We start from the raw sequence: 17,263 nt of genomic DNA on the forward strand, positions 1-17,263 counted from the left end.
CCAGTTAGTATCACTTTGGAAATCAATAATTAGTTCCAAATAAGAAAGAGAGGAAAAGTTACCTCTACTTGCGACAGTAAATATAATCTATTTTTAAAACAGAAGCAATCCCAGACGTAGAATGGTTTTCTCTGAATGATAAACCTAAAGACCTCTGAAGACACATCTAAAGGAGCGAAACAAGAGTTGCATCCTCCTTCAGAGAAAAGGAAGCATGTTATAAGATCCCCCCCCCTGAACATCAGATCACCAAGGTTTATTCTCTCTGACCTGAGCCTCCAGGGGGTCGGCGTGCACGTTTTCCAAAAAGAGATCCCATGCCTGAACCATTGTAGTTTGTCTATTGCCCAATTTATGCTCCAGGTCAGGGTCAAATTCCAAAACTCAGAGTCAAACCTGTGCAGGAGGAAATGTACGTGACTGTTTCACCATTTGTGGGAAACGTGCGTGAAGATTCTTTGATGAAACATTGTCAATGAAACATGATACATAGTGTACAGTTTACGACAAACATCTGTCCAGTATCACGCGTGCTTACTGTCTAAATATTAATCTTGCAATGCAACTTTTGATTATTTTCATTATTGATTCTTGTAATATGTCAATAATTCTTTTGAATTAACAAATAAAGTAGTAGGTCAATATTATTGGAAATATACTTATTGGCCTTCTTGCTGAAAACAAATTGAAACGATCAAGTCTGTGTGCGACTATGAAGCTACCACCAGCAGCTGGTTAGCCTAGCTTAGCATAAAGACTGAAAATATACAATGTTGGTAAGCTTGAGAGGTGCTCAACTATTAGTTGGCTGAAAACAAATACATTCAAGACATTTTAAAGACCATCAGTTTAGAACCAAAAGATATATTTACTGATTGAAAAGACAATAAATTCTGACGATTGTCATTCATCCAACCAAAGGTTTGTCAATTTATCAATTAATTTAAAAAATTTAATGATGAGGTTGAGTCTAGACGGTATCCAACGAATTGCAAAAAAATTGCAAAAACTAGAAACTCAATACCCAGCGACTTAGTCAACACGTAATTATTCAAAGTCAAGCCTACCTTCACCAACTTGCAAGAGTTTTTATTAAAAAATGTATGACAAAACATGAAGATTCAGGAAAAACAGAGAAGCGAGTTCACACTGAATATGCCATAGTTTACTGGGTGTGACTATTGTTTAGTAATCTACTCAATTGATCACAAAAAGTCACAATTTGTGCGGCAGAAAAAATGTCATATTTGAAACCCTGGATTATTCTGTTATTCATCATGTCAGGATGAAGGTTGAGTTTCTGTGCATTGTTGCAATTGGATAACAAATATTGTGGCAAATTGCTCAGTCCTGTTATGTACATGTATATGTAGTGTCGAGTGAAATACAAAACAAAGCCGTGTAACGTGTATTTTCCTGCAGTGTCTCAAATCAATCGGGTCAAGAATTAAAAACAAAAACTTTGATTTGAAAACAAAATATCTTGATTGCATTTCTGCAAGTCCAGCTGCAGCAAGGCTCTGGGTTCACATTCCTCTGCTGTATAGTGTGACTTCCTGCAATAAGGACAACAGCCACTGCTCCCAGGACGACGGGAGCCAATGTCTCCGTGGACTATGAGGGGACAACAAAAACCACCAGACCTCTGATATTATCTCAGAAAGGGCCGTGGGCCGTAACATTGCAGTATTCATCGGGGGGATCAGGAGAAAGGGGGTCGAGGAGAACCTGTTTCCTTTCAGGGTCCTGATCTAAAAGCCGGCTGGTGAAATAACGGGCTCTGCTAGTGTTCATTCCTGCTGTCCTTACAGCTGCTTTCATTTACCAGGTGCGATAAAGATTGGCTAAAGGTTTCATTCAGACACGGATTTCCCAGCGACTGACCTGCACAACATCTCGTCTGACTAACACACCGACCGTCTACAGGAACTGACGATTTACTTCACCGGAAACTCATCTTCACCTTTGACCTCATGTATAACTGACCCTTAAAAATGTTTTTTAAAGAGTCTTTTCAAAAGGTAAGTTATGCTGGTGGCCAGTTATAAGACAGATACCATTTATTCATATCTTGCACTGTAACTTATATTATATCCACCGTTTATTCACATTCCCTTTTTAGCTTATATAACATACATGTACATGTGCTTCTTTTTTAGATTGCCTACTGTCCCTTTTATATATTGTTTGAATGTTTCGTGTACAGTACTTTACGTTGCTTCAATTTTGAAAAAATGCAATATACAAATAAACCTGCCCTGCGTTTTGTAGAGGATATATTTCCTTTATCTGTCCCACAGGAGCCCCACAATAATGCCTGGCAGAAGCTCAAATTAAACTGATACACTGGTAAAATATGCTCCTCCAAGCTCACAGACGTTATTATATGCACGCTATAACTCCTCATGGATTTCACATGGCTATTCTTCCTGGAGTCAGGTATCAAAAATCCCCAAGAAACATTTAAAATGTTTTATCCAAGTATTACTTCTGCCGTTTGGGTCATTGAGTCTACATAATTGTGGAAGTACTTTAGCTCTAAGGTTACCTTGTAATGCTTTTCTGCCAGACTACTGTCTCTGTGCTGTAACATTTACAGGCAAACAAGAGCGGCGACGGAGAAGTCTGCTCACTTTACAAGTAATTCATTTACGAGTGTAATCAGATGAAGAAAACAATGGCATGTTAAAGGATTTAGGATACATAAATAAGTAATGAAATTAAATATAGAAAGTATGAAAGCACAAAAGGTCTGACATATTTGCCGTAAGTGCACACTATTTCAGGAGGCAGAGCTTTGGCTTGACGGTAATGACTGACATTAATGTGGATCATAGGCTACAGTTTCTCAGAACAGACAGTAAATACATTTAAAACAATCACTTGCTAGACTGTGATTTTATGTAAAATAAGACTAAAGTATAATGCATTTCTTTCCATCCTTCTCTTTTGCGAGGCATCAGCTCAAATTCAACATTGCCCCCTGCTGTTAATCTCCTGCTACATCAAGGCTATAAGAGCCCAGATGTGCTGATGGATGTTAACACTATGTGATTATGCTTTGCTCTCATTCATCATGGCGCTAAAGAACAGCTGTCACAATATAATAATTCAAAGACAAAGAGAACCACACTTTAGTTGTCAAAGTGCCAGCAAAACATATTACACACTGGTTCAAATCGCAGATTTACACCAGAAAACTACGTATGCTGTGAGCATCCAATAGTTTAAACCCCTCGTCCAGCTTTCTTCTCAAAGCCCTTTAATTGTGGCCAGTGTGGCATCTGAGTTGTTGTTAAGTGGCACTATTATTTGGACTTGGTATGGATTTCTTCAAACCAAATTAAAAAATATTCCTTTAATGACAAAGGACCAACCACACACACACCTCTATGTTTATCCACTGATGTTTGATGTTCATACCTTCTCTCAAACCTCTCATGTTTCCATGAAGTCATTAACAAAGCCAATTCTATTTGTTGTATTGTACCGGCCACCAGGTCCGTATTCAGAATTTCTATTTGAATTTGTTGAGTTTCTATCAAGTTTAGTTCTTAAAACTGATAAAGTTATTATTGTAGGCAACTGCCTCATCTGGCCCTGCCTCCTTCGCCGGGCCTCCTGCCTCCTCCTTGGCCCTGCCTCCTGCCTCCTTGGCCCTGCCTCCTGCCATGGCCAACTGCAGAAAATCTTCTTCCTGATACACCATGAATGGTCATGTGATATGCGTTTTCAAAGGTTGCCGTGTGGACGGCGATCGTCTGGACGTGAGGATGTAGTCCCCAAACACAAACGTCTTCGGGAGTTTTTGCTTCGTTTACAGGTGTGTAAAACCATTAAAGTCAGCCGTGGTGATCGCTTCCCATCAATTGAATGATTCTCGTGTGAAAATGCAGACGAGCACAATCTAAATTCTTTGCTTATCTGTGCGTTTAAACAATTGTATTTTGTTTTTATACACTTCTTCCAAAGGCATGTGTTGACAAGAAGCCACAGACAAGCAACCGATTGTTGTGCTGCCTCTTGAGTAAAAATATCAATCAAGCAACTTGGAAGTCTGCACAGCTTATTAACCACCCCACTGAGCACTAACTTTATTTTTCGTGCATGTCTGATCACAAGGGATTCATATGCCACATCAAAGACTCTAAATTGGAGTATTTAACTTTGTTGAGTAAACATTCTGCTCCACTGTGTCCTAAACTCCTCTAATCTGTTTTGATGATCAAATTGACTGCATCAAGTTTGTGTGTCCGTTTCATGTGCACACATGAGTGTCGGCATTCATGTTTGTTTGTGGGTTATGGGATACCCCGTTCTTAGTAGCTAGCAGCTTCTCACTCCGATGAGCTTTCATTTCTTCCCTCCAACTGACTGACTACAGCAACTTCCAGACACAGGGAGCTGAAACCCCCTCAGTGAGCGATCGGCCACCAGCAGTCAAACCTCGAGCTGGAAACCTGAGTGTCGTACACTGGTAGAGACAATCCCAAAGATCGTTCACATGACTGTTATCATTTGATGGAAGGCAGCTGACAAAGCAATACATCTCGGAAGAGGTTTGTCCTTTTAACAACCCGTGGACATCCAAAAGTGTCTGTCGTCTCTCTCTCTCATTTTTACTGTCAGTAAGAGTTAGACAACACAGACAAACATAGGCCAGCTGCATCAACCGGTGCACGTCTCCAGAATAACATCGTATGATCACCACAGACGAACATGAGGAACAAATAGCTGGTGGACCTCGGGGGTTTGCCCTCTGACCCTTTGCGTGTGCTCTATCTGTGCTCTACCGGTGAGGACCTGTGTGTTCCAACTTTGACCCTTAAGTTTTGAGTGCCTGGGACACATGAAGACCAGCAGGAATCCAAAAATTACTTTTGCTTTCCAGCCTGTCTCTCTCACCCATTGCATGATATGCTGCTGTGGTATGTGCAGGGCCTCAGTGGATGGAAAGTTGCTCAGGGATTTTTACCTGCGGTGCAAAAGGTGGCAGATACATGATGGACTGTCATGCTCAAGGTGGACTGTGGAGAAAAACATTGCTTCACATGTTCAAGTGTGACACTACATGATTTAAAAGTTGTTCAAAGTTGAAAAGAACAGCGGTCAAAAACACCACCCACCCACCAGCTACATCGAATTCAGAGGCTATGGGCTCATCTTCCATGGCACACACCTGCTCAAGCAGTGCTATGAGGTTGTAGCATTTTCCTGACAAAAGAACAGTGTTTTCATATTCAGCATGGCACCAAGACCGCAGCCTCACAAAGACGAGGCTGCATACAGTCAGATACCTAAAGACTACGTCCGTTTGCAATGCAGAATAGTTGATCATTTGGCGATTCGACCAGAGAGCACTCTCTAAACCAGAATATGCATTTGGTGCTTCACAACCTTTTTGATCATTTAAAAGCAATAAAAAGTGAACACAAAATGTGTCGTAAAAGGTTTCATACTTCTACAATCTGAAGTCAAGGATATGATAGATATGATAGTTAAGTTTGAAGAATCAAAAGGCCTGAAGAGGTAGCATCAAGTGTTGCATCTTCCCAAAACTAAACTTGCAATTATGACAGTAATAGTTTATGTTTCCAAACTCTCTACTTTTGAACCAGGACCTTTGCCAATTGGAATAAATTGCTCCTAAAACTAACACGTGGAATATTCAGAAGACTCCAGTTTTGTAAATGTTCCAGATACACATTTAATCTATGATGCATATCTTCAGGAGCTTAGTTTTTCTTTGTATCGGCTTATTTAACGTGAACAGACTCAGGATGGAGACATCCCTCATACATGTGTCCTCAGACACTTTTATAACCTCTCACACTGCTAGCTCCTCCCACTTCATTCACCATCTCAACCTCCTCCTTTTGCCATTTTAATTATGATGTTGTGTTTAAATTTGTGTTGATTAAAAAGTAATTCAACTATTGCAAGAAGGGTAGGAAAGCAGTTTCTACTGCCATGGATGAAACGGAGCCATTTGCAGTAATTGACTAATACTACTATTTTTATTTTGTAAACAAGCTTGACGTGTAAAACACAACTGACCCCGTCTCATTACATTTCTTTCAGATTATCATTTGCGTTTTACACCTCACAAGGCCTTTGAAGACTGGCTGGCTGCACATCTACAGAGAGCTCCCTGTTGGGTGAACATTCCCCGAGGCTAAGAGGCTTCCATATGGAGATAATACTCAACAGAAGAGATAATGTTGTAAGTGAAGGGGAAACAGAGAATAAAGTGTGTGGCTCAGTCGAGTCCACATGGAGGATCAAAAGCAGCTCAGATTTAGTAAAGATATGGAGGTTTCAGTGGAGTAAAAAGGTAAGAGAGTGATGAGGAGAATCACCACTGGCAGATGAAGGGATCAGACCACGCTGGTTATTCCTCTAATTGTATTTTGCAAACTCTTGTCACAGCTAATTTAGGCAAACTTGATGCCCTCGCCCCCGGCGGGACCAGGAGCGACCTTTCATCAGTGATGCTGTAAAGAGCCTAATGAGACTGGGTGGAAGCCCCGACTCAGCACAATTACAGGAGATCAGGGTGCTGTGCAGAACGCAAAGGCAGGTAGGTGGGTAAGGATGGACCCCCCTCTCATTAGAGGTGAGTTTATTGACCTCACTGGAACAGAGCTGCACTCGCTGCTCCACCCCCCACTAAATATGTGTCACACGGTTTCAGGAAGGAATAGAAGACAGGAGAAGAGAAAAGAATACATTTGAGGATCAACGATGAAACAATTCATGCAAAAGAAAGAAAAAGAAAGACATTTCTTCATCGTCATGAAGAAACTATTTCCTGACCTTTTATTGACAGATTAATCAATTATTTTCAAGAAAATCATTGCCAAATTAATAAACACTAATAGTAATAATAATACGTTGTGGTCCGAGATATATAGCACATACAGTATCTCCACTGTTTAATTATTGACATCCCTCTTACTTCCTGCTTAGAATCAGAGGATTCGAGGAGAGAGAGGAGAACGTGTCCCGCCTCCTGCTGACATCTCCATGGCCTCCTCCACTTCAGCTGCTTCTGAAGTCAAGGTATGCTGACTGCTAACAATACTCAAAAAACAGGATCAACCCTTCAAAAGACAAAACAGAAAACATGGCAGCGACTCTGTGAATGGTCCATTTAAAGTTTATTTCATGACTGATGAGAGAAATTGTAAAAAAAGAAAAGAAGCAAGGTTACATCACCACTTGACCGTGTTTACAGTTTCTGAAACGCTCTCCTTACAACATTTTTCACATTCTGTGTTTTTAGGGTTAGAACCTAAGACGTCGTAATTCTTTCCAAGTAAAGTAAAAAAGCAGACCTGTTCACAACTATTTCAACCTTAGCCTGTTAAAGCGATCAGAGAGAAAAGGGAAACACGGAGAATGACTGAGACCGTTTGTGATCTTTTTAGACATTTACTATCCCATCATCAGCCATTTGACTTTTACAACTTTTTCTCTCCGACTAAAATAATTGCTTGAAAAGCGTAAAAGCCAGATTTCGAGCAGATAAAACAAATGTGTTTATCTTTATAAAAAAAGTTTATTTTACAACCCAATGCCCTGATGCCAAACACCTTTTGACCTCTCCGTGGTCAAACTTGAGCATCTCAGTTTTACGATCTCATGGCTTTACAGTCTTTCATGCTCAGTCTTTACAGTTACCAGTTCTTATACAGTAGTTTGAGAAAACCACAATAACGTAGAGTGGGATATTCCTGGAATCTTTGCAGTGATGAAGCTGCCAATGGTGAAAGAGGATCTTAACTGATCACAGCTACTTTTTTATGAAATGCTCTTATCAAGAGTGTGTAAAAAATAAATAACATATGGTCCTGGTTACCTTTTTCTACTGCAAAATGTAATAAAACAGGAAAGAAAATACTTTTTTCCAGCTTTGTTTCCAATTTTCTCAACCGGTTTGTGTCGAGCTCCTGGAATTACATTTTTGGCACTGATCAAGACAAGAGACTAAATGTAAGTTCCAGCTTTCATGGGCTGCTCGCAGTTCTGCTGCTCATGATTGGCCTCACAGACTTGTCCGAACAAACGATGTCTTCAACGATGTCTACAACAAACACAAACGTGACCCTTGTTTTACTACTGAATCAACAGAACCACTTCTGAAGAAAGAGGACCAACAGAGAATGATTGTTGGTCAAACAAAGATGTCCAGGCCCTCATTAGTATTTGGGGGAGGGATGGCAGGGAAGGCCCATTAACAGCAAGCAATCGTGAGTGGATTGAACCAAAAACCTGGACCTGAAGACTTCTCATTGTCTAGCAGAGTTCAACACAGTCAGACAATGCAGGGAAATAGTAGAAACTAGCAAAATGAAAGGATCACAATGTGCACCAGTGGAGCAAACTGAAAAATCTACAAGTGGTCAATGGCGCTGGATGCTGTGCAGGGGCACTAATCACCTTATTCCAGACTCTGTCCTATGCATCTCATCTTCACATGAATGTAACTGTAGGTTGTCGTCTAGCCTACAACCCCTTATTCATTTGTCGACCAAAAAGAACCTTAAAATAACAGTCTGTCCTGCTTTGGCCTTTTTATTGTTGCATAAACAAAATGTCCCCGTTTTTCTAAATACAGTGGAAATGCTAAAATAATCTAGTCCCAAAGTCTTTCAAGGTACCAAAAGGTTGAAGTTAAGAAAAGCCTCAGATTACAGGTTATTAAATTCCTGCGATGGAAAAGGACTACGGGGCAGGTTTCACCGTCTCTTCTTTGTGGACAACTTACTGGTTTCCAAAACAAGCAACAACTATACAGATTTATATTTTCTTAGTGGAAGAAGGCCTGTTGAAATTACAAGCCACACTAGCTAATCATCACAGTGAGGCCAAGCATTCATTAAATGCTGCGGCAAGAAAATGGTCCTATCTCCAGCCATAAGGAGCATGTGTGTTTCATTTGGGGAATTTACTCGCCTGCATGGAGGTTTTTAAAATGTTTCCCTTAATCCCAAGTAAAAACCAATCAATGGGACTCTGAGTACAGGGATTTATTTTTACAATAGGGCAGGTCTCATGGATGACATGCTGAAAGCCCCTCTCTCATCACATCTCTCTGTGGTCCCAAACATGAAGGGAGCAGCAGATGCACTATTTATTGAGCCAAAGAAAAATCAAAGACTGTGTCCTCGCTAATCAGCTGACAGTCAAACTTCCCAGAGTGAGGAGCACGTGTGAAATGGTTTAACCATAAATGTAAGGGAAGCTCTCTTTTACAACAGAACACTCATCCTTTAAACATGACGGGTACCATCTGTGTCACTGCTGCTCTTTCCCGTCACTGTTGGTCTTTAAATGGCTTGACGAGCAGCAGTGATGAGAGCAGTCACCCCGCATTTTCAAAATAGGGTTAGACGGTGCATAGCCTTCCTGCTGTTCATTCCCAGCGAGTGCAGCCATGGGAGTTCGAGGCAGCTCTAAAATGACACATGCTTGGTTCACATGCTGGCTTGACCTTTGACCTCTGCTCCCAGGCAGGAGGAGACAGCAAAAGTCATCTCTGTCAGGTAAATCTGCTTAACTAAGCGCACAGTGGTACTAATTATACTATAGTCACTGGTAAATAGACAAAAGAAGAAGAGCAAACACTAAACGATTAGATGTTGCATTCAAGTATAACATCAGTCAGTGAGTGTTCAGCAATACTTCTGACCAACATGTCACTGATGTGTTGGATTTAACATCTGAATGTTACAAAATGTGTAACCATTCACATTTTTGTTCAGTTATTACTATGACTAATAATAAATAAACCTGGTATTCAGGCACATTTTCGAACACAAAATTGAACAGACACTGAACAGTTAGAGAACTCCCCTCATGGCCTGTTTAAGGGGAATTTACTGTCTATGTGTGTGACGCAAGAGCAGCGTGTCAAAAGGCAGGTTACAACAAGCCACTGGACAGTGTGAGGAAAGACCACTATTGAACTGTTGGTCGTTGCAGAGTGGGACCGCTACAGGAGGAGGCTCTGCAAAGAGCAACATCTGAAATCACGCTTGAACACACAAACTCATCCAAGTCTTAAAACTGAAGAACATACTTTCCAGACATTCTGGAAAGCTGTTTAACTCAACAAAGACAGCCACTACGAGAGCAGAAAGTCAGATGTGAATGCTCTTGTGTGATGACCGGTTACATTTTTCTTCAGCTATCGGTCTCTCTTAACCCTTGTGTTGCCTTAGGGTCATTTTGACCCAAATCAATATTACACCCTCCCCCCGCTTTAGGATTAATTTGACCCCATTCAATGTTTAATGTCGGTGTTCTTTCGGTAGTCAACAAACAAACATAAAATGCCTCACACTTAAACTTGGAAAACAATATTAATTCTAATAATTTTCTGGAGGTTTTAATTGCTGGCGTCAAATTGAACCCAAAGGGTAAAATATGTTAGTAAATATAAAGGTAACAGGAGGGTGAAACATTGAATCGGGTCAAAATGACCCAAAGGCGGGGGGAGGGTGTAATATTGATTCGGGTCAAAATGACCCTAAGGCAACACAAGGGTTAAAGAGGGTTTTTGGCCAGACGACCCTGGTCAGTGCACTTGAAAAGGTTTTGGGCAACTCAACAAGTGTCCTTTAACAAGCCAATGAATTCCAACAATAGCTCTAGGGTTGCCGTCCTGACCTTGCCACCACGCTAACAAGCAGGCAGCTTCACAAAGCAGCTCCAAGAGAGAACCTCAATACCCAGAACACTGAAAAGCAGCTACTACATAGAAAAACAGGACAAAATGTTATACGTTTGGTCTTATACTTCAAATCGTTATTCATAGAAATGAAGAAAAAATTTTTTGGCAAGAGACAAATATGTCTTTTCATTTTAAATATACTTATTAACAAAGTGTTTTCATATTATTGTACTATTATTGAAACTTTATCATGCAAGCAGAATGTCAATGTTGTAATTTGCCACAGTATAAATATCCAGGAAGTAAACAATTCAATATTTTTCTTAAATTTTCCATATTTAAAAATATATATTTTTCAAAGAAATAACCGGTTGTCAAATACATTCGAGTACAAAGTTCCATATTTGCTTTGAAATTAAAAAAGGGTAGACGTATCATGTACTGGTAAAACAGAAAGAGGAGCCACCTCAGAATGTTACTTAAGTATAATAGTTTACTCACAGAGGTATTTAAAGTTCCACCACTGTCATTGTTTAATTGTGTCTCATGTGATTAAACATCTGAAATCAGGGTTTACAAAATAAATGAGAAACCCTCTCAGACGTGTTATCGTCTCTGGATCTTTCACGAGGTGTTTGTTCAGAGTCAGACTTCAGTGTGTTCGTCCTTTGCCATTTCTCAGCATCTCGGCCGGTCGACTGAGGAGCACTCACATCATGCACCAGAAGGCTCCATAGAAATAACTGAGCTCATTATTAAGAGCTTCAGTCGGCCGTTAAAAAGCTCAAGTAAAAAACTCTGCAAACATCGTATTCACTAGTTGGGTGGTAAATCCCAATTGGAGTATAATCCTTCTGGATTATAAAAAGATTATAAAAAGAGAAGAAACTGTTCCCGGTAAGATTGGAGGAGCACCCTCTATCTCTACCCTTAACTATGGCGGCCCGAGGCAATAAGAACATGCATAGGAACTATTGATGCCACAAATGATCACTTTTTAGTTGCATATCTGATGTTTCTAATAAACAAAGAAGGTATTTTTTTTGTTTTAGCCTAATGCATGCATCAACAGTTGAACCTTTCCAATTTAATATCCGATTGCCAATAAAATATAATTAGCGTTTGTTTTGAAAGACGCAAGATGTACAGAATGGCAGAATAAAATCAGAAAAAGAAGCTTTATTTATTCTTGGTGAATGAATGCAAGTGGCATACATACTAGTATGATATGCTAACAACCGACTAAAAGCTTCAAAGCCGACCTTACTGTGGCGGAGCCTGGGAGCCTACTTTGAAGCAAACATTACAGAAAAAAGATTATGATGATAGCCATCGGTAGATAGTCTGTCTTGAGTGATGTCTAGAACATGCTGGTCCTTCTGGCATTACAATGACCCCAAACCCAGCCAAGATATGAGCTTACAGTTGAGAAATCATTCGCAAAAGCAAGTAAATGAGTCGCAATTACCGTTACAGAGAAAGAGCTCTTTCAGTAAAAATGTTCACAGTTTGGGATCAACAAACAAAAGGCAAAGAAACGTATATTAAACCTGTTGGAATGAAACAAATACAGTATTTTCTCATATTGGGTTACAGCTATTTGGAAAAATGTTTCCTCTTCTATCAAGGATTTTACTTTGATATCACGACTCCCCATTCCTCCTCTTTACATTTGTTTCAAATAACTTATTATTACACAATCCATCAAGTGCATGTATGCAATATAGATTAAATTGTACTTTTCACCCTAGGACTGGACCCAAGAAGTATCTTTAAAAAATTCTCAAGATTTTTAGACTAAGTTTGTATAGTTTATTGGTACAAAAATTGTCTGCTTTTCCGTCCATCCGTCTGTCTGTGGCTGAGCCCAGATGTCAGCTGGTATGAAGACATCTGGCCTGCCAGAGGTCTAAAAGCCCTGGAAGCTCTTGATCCTAGAGGATACCACTTGTCCACTGATGACAGGCTGGATACTGAGTACATCAGGCACTGAGTGACGAAACCCCACTGGATAGACCAGGACAAAGAGCTTTAAAAAGGACTTCGGAGCAAAAACAGAGATCAAAACCTCATACACACACACACGACAACCCTTGTTCTGTCATTCAAGTGTATTACATTTATTGGTTATTAATCAATAAAAGTTATTTTAGCAACCATCTAAGTTTGGAAATACATATCGCACCAGTATCGATTGTCAGCAGCCAATCAACAACCCTGCGACAGTTGATTCTAATTGATTAAAATGTTGCCAAGTCCCAATTGGTGCAAGGAGTGACATCACATTCTAACCATCGACTTCAACAAGTGAGAAGAGCGGAGAGGAAAAAATACAAAATACAGTCACTTGTTAAATATTATTATTATTGTTATATTTGCACTCTAATACTTGTATTCCTTCTTACTTTGAACTACAAATGCTGCACAACAATTTCCCTCAAGGTAAATAAAGTGATATCCTTTCTTAATGCCATCCCAAATGGTACAACACGTACCCTGTCCAAGTTCAAAACGATGCTGTTTGGAAAGTAATTTACACAAGTACAACATCTTTAGAAGTTGTACATGTAAAATGACACAACCTTGACATGATCCATCCTGCATGGTCCGGGAAGTGTGAAGCAGAGTCAGGGGACTCATTCAAACAAACGGGACAGTAATTATTGTCTCAAACCTCACTGAGACACAATGAGACTAAAAAGCAAAACAGATGACAGCTCCAGACAACTATTGAGCGCAAGGCAGTAATAATTGGCCCCTATGAACAATATAAACACACCAATTGCTGTAAACAAATACGAATGAACCACATCAAAAGCTCTTCAAGGAACAATCATCGCATACGACTGCAGAGGAATGCCAATGTTGACTTAAATGATGAGTGAATCTTTGCGGTTCCACGCATCATCCTCAGCGACATCCTCCACTGTAGCTCCAGCTTTGATGTAAACATGACGAGAGAACACGCTTTGACTGACAGTCGCGTGCAGCATGTGGACCGCAGCGGTCACTTCATTAGAACGGCAGCTTGTGCGAGCGTGCTCCCGTCTACACAGCAAGGTTATTTATCCGGGGCTCAAGAATGTGACATTTACAACAAAATGGTATAGGCCTGATCACCACAGAGCGTTCGTCATTATGGTCAAACTATATCTCAGAGCCGTCACTCAGTCATTCATTAGAAGTGATGCTTAGGCGCTTTCTCCAATGATCTACTTTGTACTCAGCCCGCAGTTCATTCTCTTTGTCCACAGAACTCGTGACACTGGAGTGACCTGGATTTGGCACATGCAGGACCTCAAATAGAGGGACAGCTGTGAGTGTAATCCTGCCTGTGCCCGACTCCCATAACCCCAAATGTTGCGCCCTTCATCCAGCAGCCCATTCTATGCCAATCTCAAGGCAATACAACCGATAGCCTCCAATAGAGGGAGGGTCAAAGCGTGGGGGTCTGCTGCATAGCTCACCACCAGCATGGGCCCCTATAGGTGCCCATTGATTACAGCTATCATTACCTTCGCATTGAAAATACGGAAGGTTATGTTTTGATCGCCGTGTATTTATTTATTTATTTGTATGCGTGTTATTTGCATAACAAAAAAAGTTTTAAACCGAATCGCATGAAATTTGGTGGGATGATTGGTTATTATCCGGGGACCATTTGATTCGATTTTGGGATCAATCGGGGCAAAGGTCAAGGTCAAGGATAGGTCAAAATCTTCTTTTTACCATAGCACGGTCAATTTTTATCCAATTGGCATACAACTAATGCCAAAATGTTCATAATTCAATGCCCAATCTTGTGATATGCGAAGGTATGCGCTCTACTGAGTGCCCGTTCTAGTTCACCATGCATAACAATGCTGAGTATGCATAAAATTGGTTCAGTGGACTTCAAGCTCTGTTAGAATTGGTTTTACTAGCAATGTTTTCACCAAACGTTGTCTTCTTCAGCGTCTTATCTAGCCCATGCGGTAAAATATACTCAAGTTTCAGACAAAGATTGGATCATCCAGTATTTATGTTTTATTTGATCATAAATGAGAAAATAAATAAAAAACATTTAAACGTGGCAACAGGAGGAGTAAAACTGTATGATTTTTGACAGCATTGTTTTTTGTATGTCCAAAAGTGCAAAGGAGAGGGCAGTTTTCATTTTATATTAATTTATTATATATGTCACAACAGATTTTTTTGCTGCCAATAAATATATTTGATGTTTAAATGTTAGTATTGGTTTTGAAGTCAGACACAATAAGTCATCTTTTTTTTCATCAGATATAAGGAATGCAGTAGTTACACCAATACATTATTGTCTGAGTCCCATTATGATTAGAGAATATTTTGACAGTTTCCTGATAAACTGAGCATCCATTCCAACAGCTGTGACATTTCCTCTTGTTTCCATCATGGATCAGTTCACAGACACATACTTGCACATGCTTGTCTTTCAGTAGTACATCTTTCATTTTCTGCTGATGGTTGGGTGAAAGAGTTTGAAAAGACTCATTATTACCATAATAGAGGAATTGATTGTGTGTGCATCGACCTCTAGTCAAAAGATCTCAGAATGTTATGGTTTACAAAATGTGTCAGAGTGAGGTTTGAACTTCATGAACATTGATCAGCAACCATCAGATTTAGCAGATAGCTTCACTCTCAAAGACCTTCCACTGGGCCTCCACATCTGGACCAGCTTAAAAATAGCAACCAATGGTTTTAAGCAACAACCCATAGGTGTGTTCATGGATCCAGCATGAAGTAAGAAGAAGTTAGCTTAGTGACGACAGAAAGTTCTGATCACAATGAGCTGTCAGTGCTGCAAGTCCCACAGCTGGAACAAAAGTCCTTTAACAAGAGGTGAAAGTATAGCTAAAGGTGTATATATATACCAAAAGTTGGTAATTAAGAGATGAACTTGGAGCTCTTGATGCAGGCCAGAGAGTGTTAAGTTAGGACAGACTAACAAATGAGACAATCATTTTCAATTGTCACCGCAGTTTAAACTTGACCAATATTGAACACAGTGTCTAGGAGGGCCTAATTATATGGACTGACGGATGATTCTGGAAACAAATGGTGACACTCGAGGAATTTCCTGTCCTGTGGTGTTATCAGAAAAAACGTCCTCTGCTGTTTTACTTCAACAGCTCAAATTCAACAATGGGAATGCTGATAAAATACTTGGGCTTTTGGTAAAGAAGCCAACTGCTGATGTAAGGAGATTCTCACTCACTTGTGGAAGAAGGCAATCACTCAAACAGAGTTTAGTGGGGAGGCTTGGAGAGCAAGCTGAAACGCATCAGAATTGTAGGAGCCAGCACAGAGCCCAAACAGGTGTTTTTAATCAAATGGAAAGCTCTAAATCAGCTTCAACGCGTCTGTGAGTTTTTTATGTTTCCGGCTTTTAGTGTTACTACATACTCATACACTGACACTAATGGAAAATGGACATGTGTAAAAGATAATAGCTTCATATAATTGTGCAGAGTGTGACAGTTTCTATATGATTGTCTTCATAAACACAAAAGTCAGAATGTTTATACTGCTAGAATAGCTGATAACAAATTTAAAAAATGAATAGAAAGAGGGGGGACAAATGGAGAAGAAGAAAAGAGATTCTGAATATGAAACGTAGTCAGGATCTTTCTACTCACCATACTGACAGCTGGGTCCGTTGAACCCTGCAGGACAGTCGCACAGCTGGGTGGATCCGACCCGACACTGGCCCCCATTGAAGCACACACCTTTTCGACACACCGCTGCACATGTGGATGTGGACGGACAGGATGGAAAAAGAGAAGGACATTAAAAAAAAAGAAAAATAGTCAGTTAAGCAGACACCTGGCTGTTTTCATGAGATGTCAACATCTTCAGTTTCAAACGATGATCTCTTTCTATCAAAGCCTCATCATCGGCCTGTTCACTCCTGACCAAAGAGGAACCTTGATTCTCCTCTATTCACACTAAGCAATGTTAAAGGAATCCACCACTTGGCTCTCTTTGAGCCGAGGTGCAGGCTTTTGTCCAAATAAAAGACATTTCTAAACTCCATATTTACAGAATCAGATTGTTAAACATGAATGGCGGCAACAGCTTACATGACTTTTAAAAAAGGGAAAGTGGCCTCTTCACTGCACGATAGTTACCTGAGAATGAACTTGATTGACTTAATGAATTTTGATCATTGATGCAAACAGCAGGTGAATCATGGGATAAGATCAGAGCCACAGGGCGAGCGTGGCTGATCCATCTCGTGCAGCCTGCGGCCCTGTGTCCATAAATCTTTGAAGTCAAACTGCTCGCGCTGGTAAAGACGGAAAATTCAAAGAATCCAAGATGTATAAACTAGGTAGCTAGAAACATGTGAATCTAACTCAAAGTTGTACATCACATTCTTTGTGCCAACACAACACTCACGTTAATCATGACAGTCTTTCACCTAAAAATGTGTGCGTGCGTACAGTACGTGTGCGCTGAAGCCTCCTGCCTGTGTGCGTATCTCATGTGCGTCGAGTCTAATATTCCTAAGTAAGACACAGCTGTTAAAGCCAGGCCTGTGGTTTGTACTCTCCTGAGCCGGGT

General features: G+C 40.2%; 1 protein-coding gene across 2 annotated transcripts in view; it reads right to left on the reverse strand.

Annotated features, from left to right (window-relative positions):
• megf6b (multiple EGF-like-domains 6b) overlaps positions 1-17,263 on the reverse strand; it is a 61,272-nt gene that overhangs the window by 31,257 nt on the left and 12,752 nt on the right. For both annotated transcript variants that reach the window (XM_056437172.1, XM_056437171.1), the window contains exon 4: positions 16,336-16,440. In XM_056437172.1, the coding sequence (XP_056293147.1) occupies positions 16,336-16,440 (105 nt within the window). The remainder of the gene's footprint in view (positions 1-16,335; positions 16,441-17,263) is intronic.

This window comes from Pseudoliparis swirei, chromosome 18 (genome assembly GCF_029220125.1).
Source record: "Pseudoliparis swirei isolate HS2019 ecotype Mariana Trench chromosome 18, NWPU_hadal_v1, whole genome shotgun sequence".
Taxonomy (NCBI): domain Eukaryota; kingdom Metazoa; phylum Chordata; class Actinopteri; order Perciformes; family Liparidae; genus Pseudoliparis; species Pseudoliparis swirei.